Source organism: Poecile atricapillus, chromosome 3 (assembly GCF_030490865.1).
Source record: "Poecile atricapillus isolate bPoeAtr1 chromosome 3, bPoeAtr1.hap1, whole genome shotgun sequence".
NCBI classification, from domain to species: domain Eukaryota; kingdom Metazoa; phylum Chordata; class Aves; order Passeriformes; family Paridae; genus Poecile; species Poecile atricapillus.
Window position 1 is genome coordinate 1,492,861 of NC_081251.1, and position 13,828 is coordinate 1,506,688.

The 13,828-nt window shown below is 45.3% G+C and overlaps 1 protein-coding gene across 1 annotated transcript; it reads left to right on the forward strand.

Moving 5' to 3' along the window:
• The first annotated feature begins 1,320 nt into the window (after positions 1 to 1,320).
• On the forward strand, positions 1,321 to 11,481 carry LOC131577588 (angiopoietin-related protein 7-like). Its single transcript, XM_058835585.1, is given in 7 exon segments — positions 1,321 to 1,548; positions 1,551 to 1,813; positions 4,093 to 4,315; positions 5,728 to 5,865; positions 7,408 to 7,624; positions 10,048 to 10,243; positions 10,821 to 11,481. Coding segments are annotated over 7 exon segments (1,293 nt in total). The 5' UTR covers positions 1,321 to 1,439; the 3' UTR covers positions 10,968 to 11,481.
• The last annotated feature ends 2,347 nt before the right edge of the window (positions 11,482 to 13,828 follow it).

Below are 13,828 nucleotides of genomic sequence, written 5' to 3' on the forward strand. Positions count from 1 at the left end.
TGTCTGATCCATGGATGTCCCCGGGAATGGGATTAGGAATGTTGGGAGGGGGGGGATCTGATCCATGGATATTCCTGGGAATGACTGAGTGGGATTTGGAATGTTGGGGGTGGATCTGATCCATGTTTTTTTTCTGGGAATGGCTGGAATGGGATTGGGAATGTGGGGGGGGAGGCAGGAACTGATCCGTGGATGTCCCTGGAATGGGATTGGGAATGTTGGGAAGGGCGGGTCTGATCCATGTTTTTTTTCTGGGAATGGCTGGAATGGATTGGGAATGTTGGGGCGTGGGGGATAATCCATGTCTTTTTTCATGGAATGGCTGGAATGGGATTGGGAATGTCGGGAAGCGGGGGGGATCTGGTCCATGGATATTCCTGGAATGGCTGGAATGGGATTGGAATGTGGGGGGTGGGATCTGATCCATGGATGTTCCTGGGAATGGGATTGGGAATGTGAGCGAGCAGGATCTGATCCATGTTTTTCCCTGGAAACAGCTGGAATGGGATTGGGAATGGGATTGGGAATGTGGGGGAGGGGGTCTGATCCATGGATATTCCTGGAAATGGCTGGAGAGGGACTGGGAATGTTGGGGTGGGATCAGATCCATGGATGTCCCTGGGAATGGGATTGGGAATGTTGGGAAGGGGGGTCTGATCCATGTTTTTTTCTGGGAATAGCTGGAATGGGATTGGGAATGGAGGGGGAGACAGGAACTGATCCATGGATATTCCTGGGAATGGGATTGGGAATGGGAGGAGAGGGGATCTGATCCATGGATATTCCTGGGAATAGCTGGAATTGCATTGGAAATGGGGGAGAGGCAGGATCTGATCATGTTTTTCCCTGGAAATGGCTGGAATGGGACTGGGAATGTTGGGAGAGGGGGATCTGATCCATGGATGTCCCCGGGAATGGGATTGGGAATGGGGGGGAGGCAGGAACTGATCCATGGATATTCCTGGGAATGGCTGGAATGGGATTGGGAATGTTGGGGGTGGGATCTGATGGAATGTGGGGGGAGGGGGATCTGATCCATGTTTTTTCCTGGAATGCTGGAACGGGATAAGGAATTTTAGTGGATCTGATCCATGTCCCGCTTCCTTGGGAATGCCGGGAGGGACCCCGTGAATTCCAGCAGCGCCTCCCAGGGATTCTTCTCCGTCGTCCATCTCCGTGCTCTGATTCCCATTCCCAGGAAGCGCCGGAATTCGGGATTCCCGGTCCAGGGGAGAGAGCCGTGTCCTTCCCAGGCCTGAATTCCCGACAACTCCGCTCACCCTCATCCCACCTTCCACCGGGAACGGGAATCGCGGGAACGGGAATTGCGGATCCCAACCGATCCCAGCTGGGAATTCCATGGGACCTGCTCCTCTCCCCGCCGGGATCTCCCCCATCCCGTAAATCCGCTTTCCCCGGATCAGACCATCCCTCCCCTTATGGAATTCCAGCCGGGAAAAGCCGGATTCCTCTCCCTCCTGCTGGTGGCCGCCCTGAGCCGCCAATCCCTGGAGAAATCCCTTCCGTTGGCCGAGCGGGAGCAGGAGGATTCCCGGAAAGCCCGGGGTTGATCCGCTGCGGGGAATACAGCAACCAGGTCCTTCCCAACGGGCGCTGCCGGATCGTGGCCACGCTGCCGCAGGGCGACGAGCGGCGCTGCCCGGACCTGTTCCGCTGCACCGACGAGGTCTCCTTCTGGCTCCACGAGAACGAGGAGCGCAAGCAGCAGATCCTGGAGCTGCGGGAGCTGATCTCCGAGCTCCAGGAGGAGCTGAGGAACCACCGGCACCGCATCAAAGCCCTGGAGAGCCAGGTGGAAGCGGGGTTTTTCCCCAGGTTTTTCCCGTGGGTTTTTACGGCTATGGGAACTCGGCAGGGTTGGGGTTTGGTTGGAGAGGATTCCGGGGAAAATTGCCTCAAAATCGATCCCAGATCCTTGAGTTTTGTCCATGGGATCTCCTCCAGCTTTGGAAAGGCTGTGGATCCATCCCATTCCCAAAGCCCTGGAGAGCCAGGTGAAAGTGGTTTCCTCCATGGGTTTTTCCAGCTCCTGGAATTCAGCAGGGTTGGGATTTGGTTTGGGAGAATTCTGGGGATAATTTCCCCAAAATCGATCCCAGATCCTTGAGGTTTGTCCATGGAATCTCCTCCAGCTTTGGAAAGGCTGTGGATCCATCCCGTTCCCAAGGCCCTGGAGATCCAGGTGAAAGTGGTGTTTTTCCCAGGTTTTTCCATGGGTTTTGCCAGCTCCGGGAATTTGGCAGGGTCAGGGCTCAGATCAGGATCATTCCAGGGAAAATTTCCTCAAAATCAATCCCGAATTGTTGAGTTTTGTCCATGAATCTCCTCCAGCTTTGGAAAGACTGTGGATCCATGCCGTTCCCAAAGCCCTGGAGATCCAGCTAAAAGTGGGTTTTTTCCATGGGTTTTGCCAGCTCCGGGAATTTGGCAGGGTCAGGGCTCAGATCAGGATCATTCCAGGGAAAATTTCCTCAAAATCAATCCCGAATTGTCTGAGGTTTATCCATGGAATCTCCTCCAGCTTTGGAAAGACTGTGGATCAGTCCCATTCCCACAGCCCTGGAGATCCAGATAAAAATGTCCATGGTTTTTCCAGCTCCTGGAATTCGGCAGGGTTGGGATTTGGTTGGAGAGAATTCTGGGGATAATTTCCTCAAAATCAATCCAGATCTTTGAGTTTTGTCCATGGGATCTCCTCCACCTTTGGAAGGGCTGTGGATCCATCCCGTTCCCAAAGCTCTGGAGAGCCAGCTAAAAATGTCCATGGGAGTTTTTTCCATGGGTTTTTCCAGCTCCTGGAATTTGGCAGGGTCAGGGCTCAGATCAGGAACATTCCAGGGAAAATTTCCTCCAAATCAATCCCGAATCCTTGAGGTTTATCCATGGAATCTCCTCCAGCTTTGGAAGGGCTGTGGATCAGTCCCGTTCCCAAAGCCCTGGAGATCCAGCTAAAAGGGTTTTTCTCCGTGGGTTTTTCTGGCTCCGGGAATTCGGCAGGGTTGGGATTTGGTTGGAGAGAATTCCGGGGAAAATTGCCTCAAAATCAATCCCAAATCCTTGAGGTTTGTCCGTGGAATCTCCTCCACCTTTGGAAGGGCTGTGGATCCATCCCGTTCCCAAAGCCCTGGAGATCCAGGTGAAAGTGTCCATGGTAGTTTTTTCCATGGGTTTTTCCAGCTCCTGGAATTCAGCAGGGTTGGGATTTGGTTTGAAAGAATTCCAGGGATAATTTCCTCAAAATCAATCCCGAATCCTTGAGCCTCCAGGGGCTCCGGGAGAGCTGGGATTTGGGAAAGGGCCGCAGGGCCAGGAGCCAGGGAATGGCTTCCCACTGGGAAAGGGGAGCTGGGGCTGGGAGCTTGGGAAGGAATTCCCAGAGAATCCCTGGGAACGTGCCGGGAAAGGCTGGAGCAGCCTGGGATCGGGATTGGAATGGGATGGGATTTAAAATCCCTGGATCCCATCCCAAACCATTCCGGGATTCTGGGATCAAGGACACTCAGGATCCATCCCGAGGGATTTTTATGGAATTTGGGGATGGAAAAGGGAAGGGAGACCCTTCCTGGAATTGGGAATTCCCAGTGAAGCCCCTGGATCCCGAAATCCCTTCCCAGCGAGGAGTTGGGATGGGGCTGGATCCAATCCAGGAGAGCTGGGGAGAGATTTGGGAAAAGGGTCCGGAATGCCGGGACAGGGAACAGCTCCCACTGCCCCAGGGTTGGGATTTTGGGATCTTGGGATCTTGGGATTTTGGGATTTTGGGATTTTGGGATCTTGGGAAGGAATTCCCGGCCAGGCTGAAATTCCCAGAGAATCCCTGGGAGCACCCATGGAGAGGCTGGAGCACTCCCATGGAACGGAACGAGCCGGAATATCCCAAAAACAACAGGAAAAGATTCCCACATTCCCAACCTACCCCTCCCTCGGTGGAATCCCGGGAATATCCAAACCCCCGATGCCGCGGGATGAGAATTCCATGAGACGACATTCCGGAATCTTCCACCCCACCCACCTCCCGCCATTCCCAACCCCGTTTTTCCCTGGAATTTTTGTTTTCCCGGCTGGCAGCAGGAGGAGGAGGAGGCGGCTCAGAACCAGAGCCTTCTCCAGAGGGTGCAGGAGCTGGAGCAGCATTCCCGGGAATCCAGCACGCTCCAGCACATCCAGGCCACGCTGCTCTACGACATCCAGGCCCAGATCAACAACATCTCCGCCCTGGCCGACTGGGCCTGGAGGAATCCCAGCTGCCTCCATCCCGCCGAGATCCGCCTCCAGGAGGATCCGCGGAATCCAGGTGACGGGAATTTAAAAAAAAACCACCAAAATCTCTGGAATTCCGGCCGGGAATTACAAAAATTCCCTCTAAAATCCCCCACGTTCCGTCACGGTTCCGTGTGTTTTTCCAGGTTTTGTGGGTGAGGGAGAGGTTCTGGAGTTTGGTTAAATCCAGGGAATGTTTTGATTCCCAAAAAAAAAAAAAAAAAAATTCCTGGAAAAATCCATGGGGATTTGGGGTTTTTATGGTGAGAATTCCAATTTTGATGTGTTGGAAGTTGAGGATTTTTTTGGATTTCTCTGTTTTTAGTGGTTATTCTTTGTTTTTTTGGTGAGTTTTTGGGTTCTTTTCCCCTAGAATAATTTGGGATTTTTCCCTGGAAAAATTTATGGCATGGAATTAAAGCTTTGGTGAAAGAAAACTTTTTATTTTTATTTTATTTTTATTTTTAATTTTAATTTTTATTTTTTATTCTATTTTTTATTTTTATTTTTATTTTTATTTTTATTTTTATTTTTATTTTTATTTTTTATTTTTATTTTTTATTTTTATTTTTATTTTCAATTTTATTTTTATATTTATTTATTATATTTATTATATTTATTATATTTATTATATTTATTATATTTATTATATTTATTATATTTTTAGTATTTTTAATATATTTTTATATTTTTAATATTTTATCATGGGGGTTTTTTTCCCAGTGTTTAGTTCTTTTCCCTGGAATAATTTGGGATTTTTCCCTCAAAAAATTCATGGCATAGAATTAAAGCTTTGGTAAAAAGAAAACTTTTTATTTTTTATTTTTTATTTATTTTTATTTTTATTTTTATTTTTATTTTTATTTTTATTTTTATTTTTATTTTTATTTTTATTTTTATTTTTATTTTTATTTTTATTTTTATTTTTATTCTTTATTTATTTTTTATTTTATTGTTATTTTTTATTTTTATTTTATTTTATATTTTATTATTTATTTTATTTTATTTTATTTTATTTTATTTTATTTTATTTTATTTTATTTTATTTTATTTTATTTTAATTTATTTTAATTTATTTTATTTTATTTTATTTTATTTTATTTTATTTTATTTTATTTTATTTTATTAATTTATTTTTATTTATTTGTATTTATTTATATTTTATTTCATTTTTTTATTCCCTGGAATAATTCAGGATTCTCCCTGGAATAATTCTCAATTTTCCCCGGAATAATCCCAGAGCCCCTTCAAACTCCGGAAAAATTCCAGAAACATTCCCCTATGGAATTTAATCCCAAAAAATCTCCAAATCCAGGGATTCTTTTTACTTTCCCCCCGCTTTTTCCAGATTTTTTCCATTGTAACCGTGGCTCTTCCCATTCCCATTCCCATTCCCATTCCCATTCCCATTCCCATTCCCATTCCCATTCCCATTCCCATTCCCAGAAATGAAACACAGCCGGAATTGTCCCATCGACTGCGCTTCCGTCTATTCCAACGGGCTCCGGAGATCCGGGATTTACAGCATCCTGCCCTCGGTCCGCGGGGTTCCCATCGAGGTCCTCTGCGAGATGGACACCGAAGGTCCGGAATTCCCCAGGGATTTTGGGTCCCGCGGGAGGTTTGGCCCTGGGATGGTTCCTCAGGGAATGGGGACGTTCCCGAGGCCGCCGGAGATCCCGGGAGGGTTTGGAAAACGGGAATGTCTGGGAATTCCGGGGTGTTGGAGCGATGATCCTGCTGGGTCTCACCCAGCTCCGGTGATTTTAGTTCAAAGCAGAGGTGGAATTTTGGGAATCCTAAATCCTGGAATGGTTTGGGTTGGGAGGGATTCCCAATCCCGACACATTCCAATATCCCAGGGAGATTCATCCCAGGGATTCTCTGGGAATTCCTTCCCAAGCTCCCAGCCCCAGCTCCCCTTTCCCAGTGGAAGCCATTCCCTGGCTCCTGGCCCTGCGGCCCTTTCCCAAATCCCAGCTCTCCCGGAGCCCCTGGAGCCCCGGGAAGCGGCTCCCAGGATTCCCGGGATCCTTCCCTGATCCGGCTGCACATTCCCGGCTCTCCCAGCCTGGGATTGGATCCAGCCCCACCCCAACTCCTCCTGGAGAAGGAATTTTGGGAATTCCCTGGGAACCTCAGCACTCCAGGAAGGGTCTCCCTTCCCTTTTCCATCCCTGAATTCCATAAAAATCCCTCAGGATGGATCCTGAGTGTCTTCAATCCCGGAATCCCCAACACTTCCCAACATCCCAGGTTCCTCCAAGTCCCATCCAGCCTTTCCTGGGATGCTCCCAGGGATTCTCTGGGAATTCCTTCCCAAGCTCCCAGCCCCAGCTCCCCTTTCCCGGTGGGAAGCCATTCCCTGGCTCCCATCCTTCCTTCCTTTATCCCAAATCCCAGCTCTCCTGGACAATTCCAGGGAATTTGAATTTCGGATCCTTCCCTGAAGGCCCTCTCTGGATTTCCCCTGGATATTCCCTGGATATTACCTGGATTTCCCATGGGTTTTCCCTGGACATTCCCTGGATTTTCCCTGGATTTTCCCTGGATATTCCCTGGATTTTCCCTGGATTTTCCCTGGATTTTCCCTGGATTTTCCCTGGACTTTCCGTGGATTTTCCCTGGATTTTCCCTGGATATTACCTGGATTTCCCATGGGTTTTCCCCGGATTTTCCCTGGATTTTCCCTGGATTTTCCCTGGATATTCCCTGGATTTTCCCTGGATTTTCCCTGGATTTTCCCTGGATTTTCCCTGGATTTTCCCTGGATTTTCCCTGGATTTTCTCTGGATATTCCCTGGATATTCCCTGGACATTCCCTGGACATTCCCTGGATTTTCCCTGGACTTTCCCTGGATATTCCCTGGACATTCCCTGGATTTTCCCTGGACATTCCCTGGACTTTCCCTGGATTTTCCCTGGATTTCCCCTGGATTTTCCCTGGATATTCCCTGGATATTCCCTGGATATTCCCTGGATTTCCCCTGGATATTCCCTGGATATTCCCTGGATTTCCCCTGGATATTCCCTGGATATTCCCTGGATATTCCCTGGATTTTCCCTGGATTTTCCCTGGATATTCCCTGGATATTCCCTGGGTATTCCCTGGATTTCTCCCGGCAGGAGGGGGCTGGACCGTCATCCAGAGGCGCCAGGACGGATCCGTGGATTTCAACCGGACCTGGAATGAGTACAAGGAAGGATTCGGGGATCTCCACGGGGAATTCTGGCTGGGCAATGACAACATCCACAGGATGACGAGCCAAGGGGATTATTCCCTACGGATCGACCTGGAAGACTGGAATAACAAACACAAACACGCCTTCTACCAGGTCTTCAGGTAAATCCCGGGATAATTCCCGGGATTCCAAACCCCGGGAGGCCCTCGGGAGATGGAAATTCTGCCCGGAGGGGTTTCCAGGCTGAGCTCAGCCTCTCCTTCCCTTTCCCTTAATATATTTTATTTAATTTAATTTTTTTATTTTTTTAAATTAATTTAATTTAATTTAATTTAATTTAATTTAATCTTATTTTATTTTATTTTATCTTATTTTATCTTATTTTATCTTATTTTATTTTATTGTATTTTATTTTATTTTATTTTATTTTATTTTATTTTATTTTATTTTATTTTATTTTATTTATTTCATTTAATTTCATTTTTATCTCATTTTATTTTATTTTATTTTATTTTATTTTATTTTATTTTATTTTATTTTATTTTGTTTTATATTACTATATTTTATTTCATCCCGAATTTAAAGTTGGATGCGAGTTCGGGAATGAGCGGCGTCATCCGGCCGTGCCCAAATTCCCAATCCATGGGAAAAGTTGGGATCCAGCAGATGATCCCGGGCTTCTCCCGGGTTTTTCGGCTCCGATGGTTGAGCTCCGTGTTGGAAATCCAAGGATTTCCAGGGATTTTCCCTGGGACGGGAATCCCGATTTTTCCCAGCTGGGATTTTGGTCCTCTCCGCTCTTTGATTCCTGGGAATCCTTTGGAACCTCCAGCCCTTCCCCTCTTCCCGGGTTTTGTTTTTCCAACCCCGTCGGCCGCATCCTGGATTATTCCGGAGTGAGCTGGAGGGTCGGGATTGTCCCAGGGGATCCCCATCCCCGTTTCTCCTGGAAGTGCTCGTGGATCCAAAAATCCTGGAACGTTTTGGGTGGGGAGGGACCTCAAATCCCATCCCAGGGACACCTCCCACCATCCCAGGGTGATCCAAACTTTCCTGGGATTGATCCCAGGGATTCTCTGGGAATTCCTTCCCGAGCTCCCAGCCCCAGCTCCCCTTTCCCAGTGGGAAGCCATTCCCTGGCTCCTGGCCCTGCAATATAATTATTAATTATATATTACAATTACAATTATTAATTTTATAAATAATTACCACGATGGAATTATAAATACACTCATACAATAATAATAATAATAACAATAACAATAACAATAACAATAATAATAATAATAACAACAACAATAATAATAATAATAATAATAATAAATAAAATTAAAAATAATTGATAGTTAATAAATAACAGTTAATAATTCATAATTAGTAATTAATAGTTAATTATACATATTTAATAATACATAGTTAATAATACATAATTACTAATACCTAATTCATACTCAATACTTAATAATTAATACTTAATACTTAATAATGGATAATGGATAATGGATAATGAATAATGAATAATGAATAATTAATAGTTAATAGTTAATAGTTAATAATAATATAGTAATTATTCCACTATCTATCAATGAATTTCCATTGGGATTTTTCCCACGCCTCCCACATTCCTCCGCCGCCCTTTCCCACTCATCCCGAAATCCCCAAATTCCCGACCACACCCATCCCCAAACCTTCCTCTTCCTCCCTGACTCTCCCAGGCCAACCAATCCCAACAAAATTCCCAGAAAATTCCCAGGAAATCCCCAGAAAATTCCCAGGAAATTCCCAGAAAATCCCCAGAAAATCCCCAGGTAATTCCCAGAAAATCCACAGAAAATTCCCAAGAAATTCCCATGAAATCCCCATAAAATTCCCAGAAATTCCCCAGAAAAATCCCTAGAAAATTCCCATAAAATTCCCACAAAATCCCCATAAAATCCCCATAAAATTCCCATAAAATCCCCATAAAATTCCCAGGAAGTCCCCATAAAATCCCCATAAAACTGCCACAAAATCCTCATGGAATTCCCATAAAATTCCCATAAAATTCCCATAAAACCCCCACAAAATCCCCACAAAATCCCCATAAAATCCCCATAAAATTCCCAAAAAATCCCCATAAAATTCCCATAAAATTCCCATAAAATCCCCAGAAAATTGCCAGGAAATTCCCAGGAAATTCTCAGAAAATTCCCAGAAAATTCCCAGAAAATCCCTATAAAATTCCCATAAAATTCCCATGAAATCCCCATAAAATCCCCATAAAATCCCCATAAAATTCCCACAAAATCCCCACAAAATCCCCACGAAATTCCCATAAAATCCCCATAAAATTCCCAGGAAGCCCTCATAAAATCCCCATAAAACCACCACAAAATCCCCATGGAATTCCCATGAAATCCCCATAAAATCCCCATAAAATTCCCAGAAAATCCCCACAAAATCCCCTCAAAATCCCCACAAAATCCACATAAAATTCCCATAAAATCCCCATAAAATTCCCATAAAATCCCCACAAAATCCCCACAAAATCCCCATGAAATTCCCATAAAATCCCCAGAAAATTCTGGAATTTTCCCCCGCGCAGCATCGAGGATGAGGAGAACCTGTACCGGCTGCACGTGGACGGCTTCAGCGGCACGGTGGAGGATTCCTTCGCCTGGTACCACGACAAGCGGAGCTTCAGCACTCCGGATTCCGGGAATATCTGTGCCGAGATCTCCCACGGGGGCTGGTGGTACCACCAGTGCTTCTTCTCCAACCTCAACGGGGTTTACTACAAGGTAGGACCCGGGGGAAAATTCCGGAAGGGAAAATTCCGGAATCTTCTTCCCGCCTGGGATCCAGAGGGATGGGAAAAGGGAAAATGTTGTGCTTGGGAATCGTGGAAATGTTGAGGTTGGAATTGTTCTCCCAGGGTGGATTCCGGTGTTTTTGGTCCTCCCGGATCCGCAGGGATTTAAATCCCTCCCGGAATGGGGGCTCCACCGCGGCTGGAAAACCCTTTCCATGCGGGAATTCTATCCCATAAATCTCCAGGCCGTTCCCTCTCATCCCATCCCTCATTCCCTGGGAGATCATTCCCGATTCCCGCCCCATTTCTCCGGAGCGGGAATAAGAGGATCGCCGGAGCGATCTGGCTTTTCCCGAGATCCCTCTGCTGGAATTCCATGGAAACCTCTGGAATGGGCGGCTCGGCCGCCAAAAATTCCAGCACCAGAGGGACTTTAGGGAAAAAAACTCGGGATTTCTGGGTGATTATCCCGAAATTCTCCGCTCCCAGATTTCCGAGGGGTGGTTTTCCCCCGTGATCCCATCCCAAAGATTCTTCCAAGGTTTCCTCCTTTCTCTGCTTCCCAGGGCGGCCGGTATTCCATCAAAAACCGGCGGATGCTGGGCCCGGATGGGATCGTGTGGTATTCCTGGAAGGACACGGACTATTATTCCCTACGGAAGGTGGTCATGATGATCCGGCCGCGCTCGTTCCGGCCCCGCCTCTCCCCGTGATCCCGGGATATTCTCATCCCGCGTCCCCTGCGGAACGTTGGGAACGGAGCGCCGGGAAAGGGGTTCTGGAGGGATTTGGTGGGAATAGATCCAGCCGGGATCCAACGATCCCAGTCCTCCCATCTGGGAGATCTCCCGGGAATGTGGAGGCGATTCCTGGGAAGAGCGTTCCCAAGACTAAATCCGGTTATTGGGATGTTGGGAATCACCTCCGAGCCGATCCATGCGGAATTCCGCCGCCTCCAAGCCGATGGAATTTCCCATGGGAAGCAACGGCAGCGATCCTGGGGGAGTTTTTCCACGTGGGATTCGATGGAGCGCTGCTTTTATTCCCGAGGATTTGCGTCCCGCTTCCGAAGATCCCGAAGATCCGCGACGGCGGGATCGGCTCTGGGAGGAGCCGCGAGATCCCAGGCGCGTTCCCGGGGATGGAATCCAGGGAAAATGAGGACGGACGGTGCTCCACACCTGAACATCAAACTCTAGGAATAAAAATATTCCAAAGGAAAAGATTCCAAAGAAAAAAAAAACAACTGGGAATTTTTATTTTATTAATTTTATTTAATTTTATTTAATTTTATTTAATTTTATTTAATTTTATTTTATGTTATGTTATGTTATGTTATTTTATTTTATTTAAATTTATTTTATTTTATATTACTATATTTTATTTTTATGTTATTTTATTTTATGTTATTTCATTTAATTTCATTTAATTTTACTTTATTTTATTTTACTTTATTTATTTTATTTAATTTAATTTCATTTCATTTCATTTCATTTTTATCTCATTTTATATTATATTATTTTATTTTATTTCACTTAATCTAATTTCACTTTAATTTATTTACTTTAATTCATTTTATTTAATTTATTTTATTTCACTTAATTTTTTTTCCTTTCTTTTCATTTATTTTATTTTATTTCAATTCATTTTATACCATTTTACTTAATTTTATTTTATTTTATTTAAATTTATTTTATTTTATTTTATTTTACTTTATTTATTTCATTTCATTTCATTTTTATCTCATTTTATATTACATTAAATTATTTTATTTTGTTTTATTTCACTTAATTTAAATTAACTTTAATTTATTTAATTTAATTTATTTTATTTCATTTAATTATTTTATTTTATTTTATTTTATTTTATTTTATTTTATTTTATTTTATTTTATTTTATTTTATTTTATTTTATTTTATTTTATTTTATTTTATTTCTAATAATTTTATACCATTTAAATTTTTTTTCATTCCATTTTTATTTTAATTTAATTTTAATTTAATTTAATTTTAATTTAATTTATTTTAATTTATTTCACTCCATTCCATTAAATCCCTTTTTCCTATCCCACCATTCCTGAGGCGGAAAAACCGGAATTTCTCCCTTCCAACCCTTCCCTTCCCTCTTGGTGCTCTCCCGGTGCCTCCCTCCAGCTCTTCCAGCCTCTGTTTTCCCTGGAATGCCGTTTTTCATGGAAAAATCCATGGACGAGTTGCCTTCCAAGCATCCCACAAATAAACAATTCCAGGAAAATAAACAGACTTCCCTTTGGCTTCTCCTCGGAAGAATTCCAAGGGCTCCGGGTATTCCCAAGGCTCTCCCGGATGCGTCTCGGATCCGAAGTTCCCGTTGGATCAGCGGCCAAAATTCCAGGATTCTTCCCGGATAATCATTACCCCGCTGAAGGGTCAATTAATCGCTTAATAAGCTTCATTAATCAATAATTAATTAATTAATTGTTCCTATCCCTGTTATTGATCTGATTTCCTGCATGATTGAACTCGGCAATTCCCAAACTTTGGGAATCCCACACGGCTGCTCGGGAATGGATCCTCCCGTCCTTCCTTTCCCGCGGCTTTGATCCCAGGCGCAAATTCCGGCCTTTTATCCAAGCCCTGGGTTCCAAGAGGATCCCGGGAATCCTGGGAGCCGCTTCCCGAGGCTCCAGGGGCTCCAGGAGAGCTGGGATTTGGGAAAGGGCCGCAGGGCCAGGAGCCAGGGAATGGCTTCCACTGGGAAAGGGGAGCTGGGGCTGGGAGCTTGGGAAGGAATTCCCAGAGAATCCCTGGGAGCGCCCAAGGCCGGGGTTTGGATGGGATGAAAATTCTTCCCCAAATCCTCGCTCCTCGGGATTTCTCCGGCCACGGATTTCGGGATAATCCTGGAATCATGGAATGGTTTGGATAGGATGGAACCTTAAGGCTTTATCCCAGGTTTTTCAGGAAGGGTGGATGGATCCCCGCCCTCTTTTCCCGCTCCCTTTGGATTCAGCCCCGGGAATCCCAAACCCCTTCCCTGGATTTCTCTTCTCCCTCCCCCATGGGAATCACCCACCCTCGAAGATTCCCAGGATCGGGATTTCCTTAATCCCGGAGAGGATCAGATCCGGACACTTTGGACCCTCTGGAATGCTGCTCCTAAATTTTTGGGTGCCCTTTCCCAGTGGGGAGAAGGCGGGAAAAGATTCCCGGCGTCGCTTCCTCCTGGGAGCTGGAATTCCCGGGATCTCCTCCTGGTCCCAAGGATCGGCTCCGCTGCCGTCGGCTGTTCCATGGATACGCTGACGGATCATCCGGCTCCATCCCAGTTTTCCAATCGTGATCCGGATCCGGGATGGGAAACCTTCCAATCCCGCCCGTTTTTTGGGAAAAGAAGGAAACCAGCTCAAACTCCCACCCCAATCCTCACCCTCCATCCTTTTCCTGCCCCGATCCCGAAAAAAATCCACACGGGAAGCGCCGCAGGGATCATGGAAACGGAAGGAAAGGCCAAGGCAGTTTTATTTACATCCGTTGTGTACAAAAAGAAGGAGAGCTCCTGCCGCAATCCGCCCCCAATCCCGATTTTTCCCCCT